The sequence below is a fragment of the Curcuma longa genome, chromosome 11, assembly GCF_044706935.1.
Source record: "Curcuma longa cultivar G26 ecotype Majalengka, Jawa Barat chromosome 11, ITB_CL_G26_1.1, whole genome shotgun sequence".
NCBI classification, from domain to species: domain Eukaryota; kingdom Viridiplantae; phylum Streptophyta; class Magnoliopsida; order Zingiberales; family Zingiberaceae; genus Curcuma; species Curcuma longa.
The window spans coordinates 25,592,361-25,611,780 of NC_133871.1; the positions used below are offsets into that span (position 1 = coordinate 25,592,361).

Genomic DNA, 19,420 nt, shown 5'->3' on the forward strand with positions numbered 1-19,420 from the left:
GAATCTTAATTCGATCGCTAATTTTAGCGATCGAATTCAAATTCCGTCGCTAAAATTAGCTACCGAATTGGGATTCCGTCGCTAATTAGCGATCGAATTGGAATTCAATCCAATTACGACAAAATTTTTTACGATTTTTTGAATCGGTTGCTAATCGGATTTAGCGACCGAAAATTCGATCGCTAATCGATGTTTTTTTGTAGTGGTCGATGCCCTGCTCCTTGAATTGTTTGCTCAGGGTCGTGAGTTCCTCACTCACCAAACGATGCAAGTGCTCTCTGTAAGCTGCCACTAGCGCTTGTTTAGTGGCTGCTTTCTCTTCCAATGTCTCTTCGTTTGCAGATAAACCTATTGATTTGATATGCTCTAAAATTAACGATCGATTTATTTTTGATCGTTAATTTAACGACCGAATTTAATTCCGATCGTTAAATTACCGACGGATTTATTATTTCGATCGTAATTTAACGACTGAAATTAAATCGGTCGCAAGTTAACGATCGATCTTAAATATCGGTCGTTAAATTAGCGACTGATTAAATTTTGATCGCTAATTCTGTCGCTATTTAAGGTTATTTTTGTAGGGACGAGTCGACGACGAGGAAGATGAAGCAGGAGTGGTGCACCAGTTGGTGGGAACAATTCGAAATTCTACTGCGCAGGAGCTTGAAGGAAAGAAGGCACGAGGTTCTCTCTAAGCTGCATGTGATTCAGATCTTCGTGGTGTCCATTATCGTTAGAGTACTGTGGTTCAAATCCTCCCACTACAAAAAAACATCAATTAGCGATCGAATTTTCGATCGCTAATCGGTCGCTAAATCCGATTAGGAACATGTCTCAAACAAACAGCACATCATAATCAATCAATTTCAGTAATACATGTGAGAAATCCTAACTTCAAACCACAGATTCCAACACTACAAAAAAAACATCGATTAGCGATCGAATTTTCGGTCGCTAATCGGTCGCTAAATCTGATTAGCGACCGATTCAAAAAATCATAAAAAATTTTGTCGTAATTGGATTTAGCGACTGAATTCCAATTCGGTCACTAATTAGCGACGGAATCTTAATTCGATCGCTAATTTTAGCGATCGAATTCAAATTCTGTCGCTAAAATTAGCTACCGAATTGGGATTCCGTAGCTAATTAGCGATCGAATTGGAATTCAATCCAATTACGACAAAATTTTTTACGATTTTTTGAATCGGTCGCTAATCGGTTGCTATTTCGGATTTAGCGACCGAAAATTCGATCGCTAATCGATGTTTTTTTATAGTGGTCGATGCCCTGCTCCTTGAATTGTTTGCTCAGGGTCGTGAGTTCCTCACTCACCAAACGATGCAAGTGGTCTCTGTAAGCTGCCACTAGCGCTTGTTTTGTGGCTGCTTTCTCTTCCAATGTCTCTTCGTTTGCAGATAAACCTATTGATTTGATATGCTCTAAAATTAACAATCGATTTATTTTTGATCGTTAATTTAACGACCGAATTTAATTCCGATCGTTAAATTACCGACGGATTTATTATTTCGATCGTAATTTAACGACTGAAATTAAATCGGTCGCAAGTTAACGATCGATCTTAAATATCGGTCGTTAAATTAGCGATTGATTAAATTTCGATCGCTAATTCTGTCGCTATTTAAGGTTATTTTTGTAGGGACGAGTCGACGACGAGGAAGATGAAGCAGGAATGGTGCACCAGTTGGTGGGAACAATTCGAAATTCTACTGCGCAGGAGCTTGAAGGAAAGAAGGCACGAGGTTCTCTCTAAGCTGCATGTGATTCAGATCTTCGTGGTGTCCATTATCGTCAGAGTACTGTGGTTCAAATCCTCCCACTACAAAAAAAACATCAATTAGCGATCAAATTTTCGATCGCTAATCGGTCGCTAAATCCGATTAGGAACATGTCTCAAACAAATAGCACATCATAATCAATCAATTTCAATAATACATGTGAGAAATCCTAACTTCAAACCACATATTCCAACACTACAAAAAAAACATCGATTAGCGATCGAATTTTCGATCGCTAAATCTGATTGCGACCGATTCAAAAAATCATAAAAAATTTTGTCGTAATTGGATTTAGCGACCGAATTCCAATTCGGTCGCTAATTAGCGACGGAATCTTAATTCGGTCGCTAATTTTAGCGATCGAATTCAAATTCCGTCGCTAATAGCGACCGAATTGGGATTCCGTCGCTAAAATTAGCGACCGAATTGGGATTTCGTCGCTAATTAGCGATCGAATTGGAATTCAATCCAATTACGACAAAATTTTTTACGATTTTTTGAATCGGTTGCTAATCAGATTTAGCGACCGAAAATTCGATCGCTAATCGATGTTTTTTTGTAGTGGTCGATGCCCTGCTCCTTGAATTGTTTGCTCAGGGTCGTAAGTTCCTCACTCACCAAAGGATGCAAGTGCTCTCTGTAAGCTGCCACTAGCGCTTGTTTAGTGGCTGCTTTCTCTTCCAATGTCTCTTCGTTTGCAGATACACCTGGTGATTTGATATGCTCTAAAATTAACGATCGATTTATTTTCGATCGTTAATTTAACGACCGAATTTAATTCCGATCGTTAAATTACCGACGGATTTGTTATTTCGGTCGTAATTTAACGACTGAAATTAAATCGGTCGCTAGTTAACGACCGATCTTAAATATCGATCGTTAAATTAACGACTGATTAAATTTTGGTCGCTAATTCCGTCGCTATTTAAGGTTATTTTTGTTGGGATGAATCGACGACGAGGAAGATGAAGCAGGAATGGTGCACCAGTTTGTGGGAACAGTTTGAAATTCTATTGTGCAGGAGCTTGAAGGAAAAAGGCACAAGGTTCTCTCCAAGCTGCATGTGATTCAGATCTTCGTGGTGTCCATTACCGTCGGAGTACTGTGGTTAAAATCCTCCCACTACAAAAAAAAACATCGATTAGCGATTAAATTTTCGATCGCTAATCGGTCGCTAAATCCGATTAGGAATATGTCTCAAACAAACCGCACAAAAACACATCATAATCAATCAATTTCAGTAATACATGTGAGAAATCTTAACTTCAAATCACAGATTCCAACACTACAAAAAAACATCAATTAGCGACCGAATTTTCGGTCGCTAATCGGTCGCTAAATATGATTAGCGACCGATTCAAAAAATCATAAAAAAATTTCGTCGTAATTGGATTTAGCGATCGAATTCCAATTCGGTCGCTAATTAGCGACGGAATCTTAATTCGGTCGCTAATTTTAGCGACCGAATTCAAATTCCGTTGCTAAAATTAGCGACCGAATTGGGATTCCGCCGCTAATTAGCGATCGAATTGGAATTCGATCGCTAAATCCAATTACGACAAATTTTTTTACGATTTTTTGAATCGGTCGCTAATCGGATTTAGCGACCGAAAATTCGATCGCTAATCGGATTTAGCGATCGAAAATTCGATCGCTAATCGGATTTAGCGACCGAAAATTCGGTCGCTAATCGATGTTTTTTTTGTAGTGGTCAATGCCCTGCTCCTTGAATTGTTTGCTCAGGGTCGTGAGTTCCTCACTCACCAAAGGATGCAAGTGCTCTCTGTAAGCTGCCACTAGCGCTTGTTTAGTGGCTGCTTTCTCTTCCAATGTCTCTTCGTTTGCAGATACACCTGCATGATGATTTGATATGCTCTAAAATTAACGACCAATTTATTTTCGATCGTTAATTTAACGACCAAATTTAATTCTGGTCATTAAATTACCGACGGATTTGTTATTTCGATCGCAATTTAACGACTGAAATTAAATCGATCGGTAATCAAGACCGATCTTAAATATCGATCGTTAAATTAGCGACTGATTAAATTTCGATCGCTAATTCCGTCGCTATTTAAGGTTATTTTTGTAGGGACGAGTCGATGACGAGGAAGATGAAGTAGGAATGGTGCACCAGTTGGTGGGAACAATTCGAAATTCTACTACACAGGAGCTTGAAGGAAAGAAGGCACGAGGTTCTCTCTAAGCTGCATGTGATTCAGATCTTCGTGATGTCCATTATCGTCGGAGTACTGTGGTTCAAATCCTCCCACTACAAAAAAAACATCGATTAGCGATCGAATTTTCGATCGCTAATCGGTCGCTAAATCCGATTAGGAACATGTCTCAAACAAATAGCACAAAACACATCATAATCAATCAATTTAAGTAATACATGTGAGAAATCCTAACTTCAAACCACAGATTCCAACACTACAAAAAAAAACATCGATTAGCGATCGAATTTTCGCTAGTCCAAGCTCCAAAATAATGAATATTCAATTAAGTCTCTTTCACAAGCTGGCTCTTTTTTATTATATGTCTGAGTTTCTTATTGACAAGGGTGATTTCACATGACATGGGCCTCTTACCGCTCAAAAGCCTCTATGTGTTCACTGGCATGAATCCAAATAAATAACTTATCTCTAAGCAAACTCTTTCAATGTTTAAGGAGCCAGGCCTTGAGTTTCACTGGTCATACTGGTTCAGTTGGATTGATTACAAGTTAATTTTTTGACAACTAAATAAATAACTTACCTCCAAGCAAACCCTTTCGATGTTCAAGGAGCCAGGACTTGAGTTTCATTGGTCATACTGGTTCAGTTGGAAGTAGGTTGCTCGGTCCCCGGTGGACGGTGCACCGCCGCGGCCGAGTACCACGCAGCTGGAGTTGCTCCAGGAGCGCTGCTAGCTGCATGGGCGGCGCCGAGGAGGTTACGCGGCCGATGCCCATCGGGCAAGGGACGGAGGACTCGCATAGCTCCACCGGCGAAGGAACCGCGCGATAGCGTAGAGCAAGTGTTCGACAAAATACCACTGTAGTGAAGGTGGTCAGAAAAGTGAGGTGCAGATACTGCTCTATATATTACATCACTCGTCTTGCACAGTGGATACTCAAGAAAAGATTACACGCTGTATAGAATGAAGCAGAGCTACTTCAGGTTCATAAAGCTCTACAAAATTCAAAATGGCAAAGGAACTGGGGAAAAAAAAGATGAGGGAGCGAACCAGGATGATCTGAGGACTTTTAGATCCTCCAGACATCCTTCTGGATGACAATGACGCTATATATCTCGCAGGAGAGGCCAATGAGCTTTTACTATCTCGTCGATCTTGGCACTAATCCTGCTTTGGATATTTGAAGGGCAAAGCTCCGCAGCATAACCATTCAACTTGGCAGCCAAGTTGGAGGTTAAGAGTTCGTCGTTCGACAAATTACCGATCAACTGCAGTAGAAACCATTTCCGCTTCAGCTCAAATTTCTGCATCAAGTGGAAGAACTTAGTGAGCATTGTATCATGGAGCAAGCATTTATATTGGATTTACAAATTTTGAAAAAAAAAAAACTACGACGAAATGATGAATTTTCTTCTTACGAAACACAAGGAAATCATGAGAAAAACTGTAAGGAAAACAACATGAGAGGATCACTCTGTAATTTCTCTTTTATCCTGTTACCATCTTCATTTATCTCTCACTTTCCATCCTTGTAGGAAAATGAAATAAAATGACATGAAATGAGCCAATTCGTCTATAACAATGGAATAAAACAATATGGGAACTGATCAATTATATTCTGACTTGGTTAACCTACTTCAACCATCATTAAATGAGAATCTTTTTCCTTAATTGGTTAAGATTTCAAGTTCTGGTATCGTGTAATGCTCATCTATAAACACTCACTAACTTAGCTAGGACTGCTACAAATCATCACTCCCACAACAAACCCTTGTGGGGCATTCAATCTCATCATCTGCAGTTCATAACAGAAGCTTACCATACTTCTTACCCACTTACAACACTTGCCTTTAGTTTTAACTTTCTGTCACACTAATTACTAATGATTTTTGTCATATACTGAGTGCCTGCTTTTTAATTTTCTCCAGTTGATTTCAGCTTAGAGTCATCTATGTAACCTTGGGGTGTTTTGAAAACTTTTGTTATACCATCTCTGATATTCAAGTTAGTTGCAATAGATAGGCTGAGCGTAACTTAGAGCAAGGTGTGGAGAAACTATTAGACAAAAGACTGGTAGATATTCCCTGTTATTATACCTTTGACAGAAGTTCCTCTTGTTTGACCATACTGATCAATCTGAGCTTTGAGCTCTTTCTTATTTTTTGTTTTAGGAATACTTGAATGATTATCTAATATTTTCATATAAAGCAACATTATAAATATACAAACTTTAAATGCAATGAACCAGACAAACACATGGAGGAAAAGAAATATTAATGATACATCAGAATAAAACACTGGTGGAATAAAAAACCTGATGTTCAGCTTCTGCAGGATAAAATACTCCCAGTTCCTGGATTTCTGTGGTCACGACACTGCTCCTACTCTTGGCCTGTTCCCTCTCTTTACTCAAAGCAGCTATCCTACTCTCTTGTGTTCCATTTGTAAAGATAATCGATCTGTAGAGTGCCAAATCACTTTTAGAATTTGCAAAGTTCACACAGGTAACAACAAGAGAATCACTGTTATGAGCAGCATCACATGTATATTCTCACAATTTGGTCTCTATTCAGCATAACAAGTATACGACATAGCCCAGTGAAAAAGGTAATCAGACTATCACAAGGCTTATTCACACATTAGCTCACAGAGCTCAACATGTTAATAGCATAATCAGAATGAGAAAATACAGTTTTGTGTGTATGTCATTGGAAAGTGTAAATTACAAAAATATTGACTTAGTTTTCTCGACTATATAAACTATCATCCCCCAGACATTAATGATCTTATCTTATAGATCACAGCAATATTTTGATTGCTAAATATGCTTTTACACCAGAGAAGTTAACTTCACCAAGAGGACTAAGGCAGTCATACTTCAAAGAAAATATTTTTGTGTAAAGTTTGTTTCAATGTACACTGCAAATAATAACTAATATTACTTTAATAAAGCAACAGATAAGCAGACCAGTATTAAATTTAGTGCCCCAGAAGTAGTAAAATAGGATTTTATTTATTTATTCATTTTTTGCATTAAGGAAATTTACAATAAGAAATTTATGGAGGAAAATGACCAAGTATTAACTTTTCACAGTATGAACAAAAACGGCAGAAAGCCCACAGTGATTCCAGCTTCAACTGTCTTTCTGGATGTGTAATATTGAGCAAGTCTGAAGAACAAAATTGTTTTCTTATTTGCAAATAAAAAGGAGTTTTTGTTCTGTATATATTGCTAATTTCTTTTGTTTATAGATTCTTGTCCGTGTCAAGAATATTGAAATACCTAAAGAATATTTATGTTAATGCTTGTTTGCCGCGTATACTCAATTAGCTTCATTTCATGAATTCTTCTTTGTCTTCTTTGTGATTGAATTGTGTACCACCAACAGACTACACATGGGTATATTTTGGTATAAATAGGACCAAAACAAAAAACATACTATACAACTTTTCATATTTACAGTTATGCATTTTTTTCCTTGGATAAGCTCCGACAAAACAGTTAATTCTTTATATATCCCTAGCATATCTTAACTGCCTTAAAATGAGAGCAGAATGATTAGAAAATGATATTACCTGTACTGGTTACCGACATCGGGTCCTTGTCCAAAAACTTGCCTAGAATCATGGCTAGCCCAAAAGACGTCAAGGAGCTGCTTGAATTGAATCAACTTGGGGTTGTACTCAATCTTCATAAAATGAAACAAATAAATCATTAGTAAAGAGATCCATACGCACAAGAATCCATGTATCCATAAACTCATAAATTGTATTTGTATAATTTTATAACTATTATTTGTTATTTGCTGAGGACATCCATTACAGAATGGTTTAGCAACTATCAGTGTCAGATCTTTCTAAATTTGACACTACAGAAAAATGAGCAAGTAGACGAGCCACAAAACACAGGCACAGAAACTTGAAATCCAGTTTCACTACTTCACAAAACATGCTGAGGCTCACTTGAAAGCATGCGACCAAAAATTACATTTCACAATCAATTAGAAATGTATATTTGAATCTTATTTTCAGTTGTACATATAGCTCTTACTTAATAGTAGTCGACTACAAGCATTTCTAAGAAAACGATTTTCCTTACAAACCATATATGTTAACAACTAGAGAATTTGCAATAAGAAATTGGTTCAAAATTATTAATCAAGATAAATGATTGCAACTGTTGTTGTATTATTATATAGAAATTTATTTCAGTAGGAACAAGAATCAATGGATGAGAACTTGCCAACAAAAAATGATATCTCTAGATGTTAAAAAGTGAAATTGGTTTCAGTATAAAACAACTTTGAAATCATTTTCCCCTGTGGTAAAGACCATTTAATCACTTAAAATGAACAAACTTCGAACAACATGGAACAGATATAAAATCAAGGGACATTACACTTATATAACTTCGTAGGAGAAACTATAAGAAAAACTTCTCATATCTTCCAGTATATTATAAAACATTAAACATGGTTATTTAATGATTTTAAACCTTTTTTAAAAATTCTAAATTTGAATTTAATTGGTTTACTTGAAAACACTTTCTTCCTGTAAAGGTAGACCTGATCCATTGCTTTTATCATCTAAAATCATTCAAGAGTACATAAAATCGTTTAAGGATTATATAATATGTTTTTGCTGCTCCGAATAGTCTTGAAAGAGTCTTTCAACAAGCACTTCAGCGGACCAAAATAGGGAAGGAGTAAAGCAATTATATCTTACGGCAATCTATTCGACCAAGTCCATCAAAAACTCGGCGTAAAGACGAATGCACCTCTTAGAATCCTAATTAGATTTTTCGGTTAGGTAATTTTCCAAGTGACATATACGACATATCGCCCAACAAAAAGCCCTAGATGTCTAACATAACAAATAGAAGCAGAAAAGGGAAAACAGTCAAACAGATCAATCTCAATCCCCAATTACCAGCCTAAAGGAAGCAACAAAGCACAAGATTCAGCGCAGAGCACAAATTAGAAAAGAAGACTCACGCGGACGCACTCGGCATGGTCTCCCAAATTGCGGTACTCGGGGTTAGTCTTGGATCCACCGGCGTAGCCGACGGAAGTACGGACGACGCCAGGAAGACAGCCGAAGGCCGCCTCGGATCGCCAGAAGCTCCCGAGAGCAAACACAGCAGTCCGCAGCGTCTCCTGGTTCGTCGACGGTGGCGGCTGCGTGATCCGACCGGGGAACCGCGCCGCCGCGGCCCGGTCGGCCGTGGAAACGGCGAAGAGAAACAGAACGCACAGCAGGAAGCGGAGATCTGCCATGGCGATCTCCACCAATTCGATTTGGTTCGCTAATCGATCGGCCGTTGGCGAGATGGAACCCGTGGACCTGCGAGCCACTTCTCTATCCTCCTTGAACCATTTTGGTTTGATCGCTTCAGGTGTGGAATTATATATTCGACGGGAGAAAAATAAAATTATTTAAATTTAATTAAAATTATTTTAATATTATTATAATATTTGTGGCCATAATATCTATAATATAAAATAATTAATTTTTAATATTAAAAATAATTATCAAATAGTTTGTACACGTTAAAAACTATTTTATAGTCGTAGTTAAATCTTAAATTTTAAAACTTTAACCCTAAATTATAAATTATAAATATTATTATATTAAAATATTCTTTATCAATATAAATTAAAATTTTTTTAAATATTAATTAAAATTATAATAGTAAATATATAGAAATTAGTAAGTAACTCTACAAGAAAATAATAATATTTATAAGAAATAACTTATCAAATCGATATTCTATTTCTAGAAATAAAATATATAATAGGGCACTTTTTTTATTTTTTATTTTTAAACCAAAAAACCTTTTTTGTTGATTTAATTTAGGACGTTTTCATTTTTGCCCAGCTAAGACTATATTTAATATAATAATAGTTTCATGCCTCATGATTTACCTCTTTTTTTAATCGTCTTATCATTTTTTTGTCATAATATTTAATATATAAATATAGTGAGAATTGATATTTTGCTCGACCCATGCTGCACGACCCTGGGCGTGACACACCTGACCCTCATCGCTTCCCGCCGTCCTCGTCGTGCCGTCCGATCACCGTCAACTGTCGGACCGAGCCCGATCGACGCACCATTCGCCGGCTCGTCAGCCGGTGTCGGATTCCAACCGAATTGTTGTCGGAATCCGGCGCAATTTGGCTGGAATGCGGCCGACAGTGGCACGTGGCGTTTCCAGCCAAATCGCGGTTGGAGACCGATCGGGGAAGGACCGGCATGTGATGGTGGTCCTTCCTTGGCCAATCTCCGACCGTGATTTGGTCGGAATCCGATCGTGATTTAGCCGGAAACGCCACGTGCCACTGCCGATTGCGTTCCGACCAAATTGCATCGGATTCCGGCTACAATCCGACCGAAATCCGACGCCGGCCGATGCGCGACTCGCCGGCGCGTCGATCGGGCCTGGTCCGGAGGTCGGCAGACGGCAGTGATCGGACGGCGAGGCGAGGGCGGCCAGAAGCGACGGGGTCGAGCGAGCGGAATACTATGCATTCCCACATTTAGATGGTCAAATCTGACTCGTGATCGTGTGATGGATGGTGGATTGAGAGTCGCGCATGGACGCCATCATCTAGTCAAATGTAAAATTGACATGTACTTAGTGGGAATTATAATAAAGTCTCCAGATATCATTTTTCCAAAAAAAAATCTCCAGATATCATTTTTACAACAAAAAAAAAAAAAAAGTCTCCAGATAGTACATGAATAGGACATGGCCAAATGGGGCAAATCTGGATCAGTAAAGAAAAAAATAAAAAATAAAAAATAAAACCCCTGAAAGGTAGCAAGCTTTCCAGAAAAGAAAAAGGCAATATATAAAGATGAACCACAGAAAGTAACTCAGATTACCAAAAGTAAACATTTTGGATCCAAGTTTGTTTTCTATTTGATTTATATAACATAATTTAAAAGACAAAATGCAAGAAAAAGCAGAATAATTCCTCCTACTTGTTTTACGTGAAACTGAGACATTGAATATGAAACTAGATTTGGTGAAAGCAATATGGTCCCACAAGAAGTTGTATGAAAACAAGCATACATTTGATGGATGTAAAGCAACTTAAACAAGAAGTTGTATGAAAACAAGCATACATTTGATGGATGTAAAGCAACTTAAAGGGGTAATCAATTCAATTAAGTTTGAGCTTGCAATGAAAGAAAGAGGAACTTAGTCCTCAGATCATACAAAATGTTGCCCTAATGATACATAATGGGAAGTCTCAAACCATTCAACCAAGAAATCCTTAGAAACATGTTTTTATAATCTTGCAAAGAGCAACTGTAATTGTAGTCCTACCCTAGATCGCTTGAATCATTTATCCAACCAACCAAGAAATTTTTGGAAATATGGATTTATTTCTATTATGTTATCCAATCTGATTGCTTGTGATCACCAAATTGCAGTTCTCAAGTGTGCGACCAATTGTTTGTATTGGGTGGTGAGGAGGATAAATGGTAACACTTGGTATGGATAAAGATGAATAAATCTTGTAACAATAGAATTAGTCTGTTGATATTGTAAATCCATCAGGAAAACTATATAGAAACAACATATGAATAACATCCCAATTTGAGTTACAGGTTGTCAGATATAGAAAGTGGACTAACTACTCACTATTGCCACATTCCCACTGCTAGATTTTTCTCTTCTCTCCCAGCATTCCACTAGAGTGCGTGTCTTTCCCAGTTGCACAGCAACTACAAAAATGAACAGAACACCAGTGTTTGCTAACAAACTTAATCAACTATAGCTTGAGGCATGTAATGGTTTTAGTAATATTACCTCCTCTCACATATTTCACTGACTTTGTTTCACTGCTCGAGCATGACAACTCATCACCTGAAAGAAAGAAGCAACAGAAAGAATCAGCAGGGAAAATTATTGCTCTCCTTATTAACCAGGAGAAATAAACATACCATTGTCAATCTGAGACTGTAAAGGCTGCTCTAGTGATATTACTCTTTCAAAATCTTCAGCGATATCTCTGGTTTTGTCAGGTTCTTTTTTATCAGATTCTGAAGCAACTTGGCTCCCAGGACCACTAGAGGACAAGCTTGAATTAACATCTAGATCACTTCTCTGACTCATACTCACAGATGCTTTCTCTACGGCCAGTTGGCCTTTGCTATTGCTGGCAGCAAATGTGACTCATACTCACAGATGCTTTCTCTGACTCATACTCACAGATGCTTTCTCTACCAGAGCATGACAACTCATCACCTGAAAGAAAGAAGCATCTACCAGTTGGCCTTTGCTATTGCTGGCAGCAAATGATGGCTTATGCTTATGAGTAGGTCTGTTCAATCTTGAACCGTGGGAAATTGTATCAGAGGTGGTGTTCACTACTCTGAAACTGTCCAGATCTTGGTTGTCTCTAGGTACAACAACAGGCATGGGCATTGGAGATTGTGTTCCTAAAGATGCTCGCACCAATGGGCGTCGCTTTGTATTTGACAAACTAATTGCTTTTGAAGTACTAGAAGTCAATCCAGTATGCTTCGGAGGCAAAGTTTGTGAGCTTCTATTTGTGGAAGTAAGAGAACCTCGAATAACTTTCACAGTTGTGGGTGTGGCAGCAATGCTGATGGATGCTTCTGTAGACATCCTATTCTTCTGCAACTCTGCAACTCTGCAACTCTTCTGTAGACATCCTAGAATCAATCTTTTGTGGATCAGTGTTGCTATCAGAGGAGGTTTTATTCCTAACTTTCACAGCAAAGAATTCGCCAAATGGATGGAATTCGATAGAAGTGCAATTTGATCTGTGCCCAGTAAGTGTCCGAACAACTACACTTTGACACCAACAGACAAATCAGAAAGGTTTAAATACAATCTGCAAAACGATGACCGATGTATGTGAAGTCAACCAGTGCTTATATGTAGCAAACAACTAGGATTTACATTGATAACCATTGATCTCATCACTTGGTCATCTAGTCATTAGAATCACACAATTCATGATTTGTATCATATCATACGTTATACTTCATTTTTGTCAATCAGAACAAGATAATTTTAAGTGAATTTCTGTCAATCAGAACAATGTTTGCTTGAAAATAAAAGGGAAATCATCTTCAGTTGGATTTAGTAGCATTGTGGTTTGAACTAACCCCAAGTTCTTTTTTCATTTTTCCTGTTAGTAAAATCAAATTTCAATGGAAGTAGACTCAAGATTGTTGCAGGTAAACTGGGTTAACATCACTTACTCTTTGCCTCTTCCAAATCCCAAAGCTTAATTATGCCATTTGATGATCCTCCGAGAACCAAGACCTCTGCTGAATCAAACGCCACTGACTCTACAGAACTCATATGACCTGATAAACTCTGCAGACAATCAAAGAGGTTTTTGAGTAAAAACTGTTCATATTAGAATGATCTGTTAGACAAAATGAAGGTAAAGCAATAGTCGCTTGTGTCCAGTTTTTCCTTTTACTTAGCATGCAGTGAAAAGGAGTGATAACAGTTTGAAGGCCTTATTTTAAACTAACATTACATGCAAACAGAACCAGATTGGCTAGTTTTCCAATCCAGTCAGATTGAAGGCCAAGATCCAGAAAAGTCAAGAGTTAGTCAAATTACATAAAAACCAAGGTGAACCATACTAATGGACCGAACTTAGTTTTCAAAAAATCACTTGTAATCAATCCAACTGAACCAGTATGACCAATGAAACTCAAGTCCTGGCTCCTTTTTTCTGCAAAAAAAAAAAAAAAAAAAAAAGCCAGTGAACACATAGAGGCTTTTGAGTGGTAAGGGGGCCATGTCATGTGAAATCACCCTTATCAGTCAGAAACTCAGACATATAATAAAAAAGAGCCAGCTTGTGAAAGAGACTTAATTGAATATTCATTATTTTGGAGCTTGGAAGGAAGTAATATACTTATGAAAACATAGGAAGAAAAAGAAAAGGATGGTACTCACCGATACAGGATTTGGTCGACCAATTGCCCATAGATTAACTTTGCGATCTTCACCACCCGTAATAAAATTTCTGTTCGATTTCTTCCCAATCGACACGCACTTCACATCAGAAGAAGTATGCGCTACAAATTCCTCTAGTTAGCAAAGGTCAAGGAAAATCCAGAAGAAACAAATTATGGTTCACTATGCTTTTGAAGCCTCCTTTTTTTCTTAAGAAACAGTAAAGCCCGCATGATTAACGCACCAAAGTTGCTTTTTTTTCACCTTAGTTCTTCGACCGGATGCTTGCAACATGAACTTCGAAAGAAAATCAAATACTATCGCAACTTCCATGAAGCAAAAAATCTTAGGAACATGTCTCAAACAAACAGCACAAAACACATCATAATCAATCAATTTCAGTAATACATGTGAGAAATCCTAACTTCAAACCACAGATTCCAATCTGCGAACATTTATAGCATGCAGTTCATTTCTTTCCAGGGCCAATCCGCGTGAGCGCCATATATGAGTATAAAGAATCAACGGATGAAGATCATTGTTCCCGTTTACACGAAATTAATTTTGCTACTGTTCGGGGTTTCTATATATGTACACATATCTGCTTCCTATCTGATCGGAATCACATCACATCGCGCCCTTCTCTTCTCCTCTTTGCTCTTGGTCGCAATGTTGTGCGAGGTCATGGCCGCTCGCGTGCGGAAGTGCTCCCCTAACTTCACGTTCGTCGACGCCGCCCGATCGCTTGTTGTCGATGGCACCGACCTCCGTCACTACGTCGAGGTCGACGAGACCTACGTCGATTCGTATACAGGACGAGGCGCGGAGCGATGCCGAGGAGGAGCCTCTCCTCCGCCAGTTCTACTGCGAGCTCGTGCTCGCCCACCCCACCCTCGAGTCCGCCCTCGCCGCACATCTCGCCGCCAAGCTCGCCGTCCCCGCCCTCCTCCCCCACGCGGCCGTCCACGATCTGCTCATCTCCGCCTTCTGCAGCGACGCCGAGATCCGCCGCGCCGTCCGGGCCGACCTCGCGCGGCGGTCGACCGCGACCCGGCCTGCGCCAAGATGGTCCATTGCTTCCTCTACTACAAGGGTTTCCTCGCGCTGCAGACCCACCGCGCGGCGCACCGTCTCTGGGCAGAGGGCCGCCGCGCGGCGGCGCTCCTCCTGCAGAGCCGCTCCTCGGAGGTCTTCGCCGTCGACATCCACCCGGCCGCCAGGATCGGCGCCGGCGTGCTGCTGGACCACGCCACCGGGGTGGTCTTCGGCGAGACGGCCGTGGTGGGCGACGACGCCTCCATCCTGCACGGGGTCACGCTCGGAGGAACCGGGAAGGAGGGCGGCGACCGGCACCCGAAGATCGGCGATGGGGTACTCATCGGACTGCATCGGCGGAAGGAGAACCCGGTGCGGCAACGGCGTACCCACGATCTTCGGGTGAACCCGGTGCGGCTGGAGAAGAGGGCAGGGTTAACCATGGACCACACCGAGCGTGACCCCGTGCAGGATGGAGGCGTCGTCGCCCACCACGGCCGTCTCGCCGAAGACCACCCCGGTGGCGTGGTCCAGCAGCACGCCGGCGCCGATCCTGGCGGCCGGGTGGATGTCGACGGCGAAGACCTCCGAGGAGCGGCTCTGCAGGAGGAGGGCCGCCGCGCGGCGGACCTGCCGAGGAGCGGTGCGCCGCGCGGTGGGCTGCCGCGCGAGGAAACCCTCTGTAGAGGAGACGGTGCGCCGCGCGGTGGGTCTGCAGCGCGAGGAAACCCTTGTAGTAGAGGAAGCAATGGACCATCTTGGCGCAGGCCGGGTCGCGGTCGACCGCCGCGCGGAGGTCGGCCCGGACGGCGCGGCGGATCTCGGCGTCGCTGCAGAAGGCGGAGATGAGCAGATCGTGGACGGCCGCGTGGGGGAGGAGGGCGGGGACGGCGAGCTTGGCGGCGAGATGTGCGGCGAGGGCGGACTCGAGGGTGGGGTGGGCGAGCACGAGCTCGCAGTAGAACTGGCGGAGGAGAGGCTCCTCCTCGGCATCGCTCCGCGCCTCGTCCTGTATACGAATCCAGGTCTCGTCGACCTCGACGTAGTGACGGAGGTCGGTGCCATCGACAACAAGCGATCGGGCGGCGTCGACGAACGTGAAGTTAGGGGAGCACTTCCGCACGCGAGCGGCCATGACCTCGCACAACATTGCGACCAAGAGCAAAGAGGAGAAGAGAAGGGCGCGATGTGATGTGATTCCGATCAGATAGGAAGCAGATATGTGTACATATATAGAAACCCCGAACAGTAGCAAAATTAATTTCGTGTAAACGGGAACAATGATCTTCATCCGTTGATTCTTTATACTCATATATGGCGCTCACGCGGATTGGCCCTGGAAAGAAATGAACTGCATGCTATAAATGTTCGCAGATTGGAATCTGTGGTTTGAAGTTAGGATTTCTCACATGTATTACTGAAATTGATTGATTATGATGTGTTTTGTGCTGTTTGTTTGAGACATGTTCCTAAGATTTTTTGCTTCATGGAAGTTGCGATAGTATTTGATTTTCTTTCGAAGTTCATGTTGCAAGCATCCGGTCGAAGAACTAAGGTGAAAAAAAAGCAACTTTGGTGCGTTAATCATGCGGGCTTTACTGTTTCTTAAGAAAAAAAGGAGGCTTCAAAAGCATAGTGAACCATAATTTGTTTCTTCTGGATTTTCCTTGACCTTTGCTAACTAGAGGAATTTGTAGCGCATACTTCTTCTGATGTGAAGTGCGTGTCGATTGGGAAGAAATCGAACAGAAATTTTATTACGGGTGGTGAAGATCGCAAAGTTAATCTATGGGCAATTGGTCGACCAAATCCTGTATCGGTGAGTACCATCCTTTTCTTTTTCTTCCTATGTTTTCATAAGTATATTACTTCCTTCCAAGCTCCAAAATAATGAATATTCAATTAAGTCTCTTTCACAAGCTGGCTCTTTTTTATTATATGTCTGAGTTTCTGACTGATAAGGGTGATTTCACATGACATGGCCCCCTTACCACTCAAAAGCCTCTATGTGTTCACTGGCTTTTTTTTTTTTTTTTTTTTTTGCAGAAAAAGGAGCCAGGACTTGAGTTTCATTGGTCATACTGGTTCAGTTGGATTGATTACAAGTGATTTTTTGAAAACTAAGCTCGGTCCATTAGTATGGTTCACCTTGGTTTTTATGTAATTTGACTAACTCTTGACTTTTCTGGATCTTGGCCTTCAATCTGACTGGATTGGAAAAACTAGCCAATCTGGTTCTGTTTGCATGTAATGTTAGTTTAAAATAAGGCCTTCAAACTGTTATCACTCCTTTTCACTGCATGCTAAGTAAAAGGAAAAACTGGACACACAAGCGACTATTGCTTTACCTTCATTTTGTCTAACAGATCATTCTAATATGAACAGTTTTTACTCAAAAACCTCTTTGATTGTCTGCAGAGTTTATCAGGTCATATGAGTTCTGTAGAGTCAGTGGCGTTTGATTCAGCAGAGGTCTTGGTTCTCGGAGGATCATCAAATGGCATAATTAAGCTTTGGGATTTGGAAGAGGCAAAGAGTTAGTGATGTTAACCCAGTTTACCTGCAACAATCTTGAGTCTACTTCCATTGAAATTTGATTTTACTAACAGGAAAAATGAAAAAAGAACTTGGGGTTAGTTCAAACCACAATGCTACTAAATCCAACTGAAGATGATTTCCCTTTTATTTTCAAGCAAACATTGTTCTGATTGACAGAAATTCACTTAAAATTATCTTGTTCTGATTGACAAAAATGAAGTATAACGTATGATATGATACAAATCATGAATTGTGTGATTCTAATGACTAGATGACCAAGTGATGAGATCAATGGTTATCAATGTAAATCCTAGTTGTTTGCTACATATAAGCACTGGTTGACTTCAAATACATCGGTCATCGTTTTGCAGATTGTATTTAAACCTTTCTGATTTGTCTGTTGGTGTCAAAGTGTAGTTGTTCGGACACTTACTGGGCACAGATCAAATTGCACTTCTATCGAATTCCATCCATTTGGCGAATTCTTTGCTGTGAAAGTTAGGAATAAAACCTCCTCTGATAGCAACACTGATCCACAAAAGATTGATTCTAGGATGTCTACAGAAGAGTTGCAGAGTTGCAGAAGAAGAATAGGATGTCTACAGAAGCATCCATCAGCATTGCTGCCACACCCACAGCTGTGAAAGTTATTCGAGGTTCTCTTACTTCCACAAATAGAAGCTCACAAACTTTGCCTCCGAAGCATACTGGATTGACTTCTAGTACTTCAAAAGCAATTAGTTTGTCAAATACAAAGCGACGCCCATTGGTGCGAGCATCTTTAGGAACACAATCTCCAATGCCCATGCCTGTTGTTGTACCTAGAGACAACCAAGATCTGGACAGTTTCAGAGTAGTGAACACCACCTCTGATACAATTTCCCACGGTTCAAGATTGAACAGACCTACTCATAAGCATAAGCCATCATTTGCTGCCAGCAATAGCAAAGGCCAACTGGTAGATGCTTCTTTCTTTCAGGTGATGAGTTGTCATGCTCTGGTAGAGAAAGCATCTGTGAGTATGAGTCAGAGAAAGCATCTGTGAGTATGAGTCACATTTGCTGCCAGCAATAGCAAAGGCCAACTGGTAGAGAAAGCATCTGTGAGTATGAGTCAGAGAAGTGATCTAGATGTTAATTCAAGCTTGTCCTCTAGTGGTCCTGGGAGCCAAGTTGCTTCAGAATCTGATAAAAAAGAACCTGACAAAACCAGAGATATCGCTGAAGATTTTGAAAGAGTAATATCACTAGAGCAGCCTTTACAGTCTCAGATTGACAATGGTATGTTTATTTCTCCTGGTTAATAAGGAGAGCAATAATTTTCCCTGCTGATTCTTTCTGTTGCTTCTTTCTTTCAGGTGATGAGTTGTCATGCTCGAGCAGTGAAACAAAGTCAGTGAAATATGTGAGAGGAGGTAATATTACTAAAACCATTACATGCCTCAAGCTATAGTCGATTAAGTTTGTTAGCAAACACTGGTGTTCTGTTCATTTTTGTAGTTGCTGTGCAACTGGGAAAGACACGCACTCTAGTGGAATGCTGGGAGAGAAGAGAAAAATCTAGCAGTGGGAATGTGGCAATAGTGAGTAGTTAGTCCACTTTCTATATCTGATAGCCTGAAACTCAAATTGGGATGTTATTCATATGTTGTTTCTATATAGTTTTCCTGATGGATTTACAATATCAACAGACTAATTCTATTGTTACAAGATTTATTCATCTTTATCCATACCAAGTGTTAGCATTTATCCTCCTCACCACCCAATACAAACAATTGGTTGCACACTTGAGAACTGCAATTTGGTGATCACAAGCAATCAGATTGGATAACATAATAGAAATAAATCCATATTTCCAAAAATTTCTTGGTTGGTTGGATAAATGATTCATTAGCGATCTAAGGTAGGAC

General features: G+C 40.3%; 5 protein-coding genes and 2 long non-coding RNA genes across 7 annotated transcripts; 3 read left to right on the top strand and 4 right to left on the bottom strand.

Moving 5' to 3' along the window:
- Positions 1-4,859: 4,859 nt before the first annotated feature.
- LOC141837678 (peptide methionine sulfoxide reductase A5) lies at positions 4,860-9,338 on the bottom strand. The gene is made up of 4 exons (XM_074725047.1): positions 8,972-9,338; positions 7,554-7,666; positions 6,292-6,436; positions 4,860-5,281 (listed from the first exon to the last, which is right to left on the bottom strand). The coding sequence occupies exons 1-4, from the start codon at positions 9,251-9,253 to the stop codon at positions 5,084-5,086; spliced, it is 738 nt and encodes a 245-aa protein (XP_074581148.1). The 5' UTR covers positions 9,254-9,338; the 3' UTR covers positions 4,860-5,083.
- Positions 9,339-11,585: 2,247 nt separating this feature from the next.
- LOC141837836 (uncharacterized) lies at positions 11,586-12,112 on the bottom strand. The gene is made up of 3 exons (XM_074725208.1): positions 11,934-12,112; positions 11,800-11,856; positions 11,586-11,714 (listed from the first exon to the last, which is right to left on the bottom strand). Exons 1-3 carry the CDS (start codon positions 12,103-12,105, stop codon positions 11,620-11,622), a joined length of 324 nt encoding a protein of 107 aa, XP_074581309.1. The 5' UTR covers positions 12,106-12,112; the 3' UTR covers positions 11,586-11,619.
- Positions 12,113-12,783: 671 nt separating this feature from the next.
- LOC141837916 (uncharacterized) lies at positions 12,784-14,029 on the bottom strand. Its single transcript, XR_012602600.1, has 3 exons — positions 13,939-14,029; positions 13,224-13,341; positions 12,784-12,804 (listed from the first exon to the last, which is right to left on the bottom strand). It is a non-coding gene; the product is annotated as an uncharacterized LOC141837916 (long non-coding RNA).
- Positions 14,030-14,607: 578 nt separating this feature from the next.
- Positions 14,608-15,315, top strand: LOC141841733 (putative serine acetyltransferase 4; the record flags this gene model as incomplete). Its single annotated transcript, XM_074729924.1, is given in 3 exon segments — positions 14,608-14,736; positions 14,738-14,963; positions 14,966-15,315. Coding segments are annotated over 3 exon segments (705 nt in total), but the record flags the coding sequence as incomplete, so codon positions are not given.
- LOC141837434 (uncharacterized) lies at positions 15,314-16,123 on the bottom strand. The gene has a single exon (XM_074724839.1). It carries the CDS (start codon positions 16,121-16,123, stop codon positions 15,314-15,316), a length of 810 nt encoding a protein of 269 aa, XP_074580940.1.
- A 562-nt stretch (positions 16,124-16,685) lies between these two features.
- On the top strand, positions 16,686-17,949 carry LOC141837894 (uncharacterized). The gene is made up of 3 exons (XR_012602598.1): positions 16,686-16,792; positions 17,392-17,509; positions 17,929-17,949. It is a non-coding gene; the product is annotated as an uncharacterized LOC141837894 (long non-coding RNA).
- A 629-nt stretch (positions 17,950-18,578) lies between these two features.
- Positions 18,579-19,138, top strand: LOC141837917 (uncharacterized). Its single transcript, XM_074725280.1, has 3 exons — positions 18,579-18,791; positions 18,869-18,925; positions 19,011-19,138. The coding sequence occupies exons 1-3, from the start codon at positions 18,620-18,622 to the stop codon at positions 19,103-19,105; spliced, it is 324 nt and encodes a 107-aa protein (XP_074581381.1). The 5' UTR covers positions 18,579-18,619; the 3' UTR covers positions 19,106-19,138.
- The last annotated feature ends 282 nt before the right edge of the window (positions 19,139-19,420 follow it).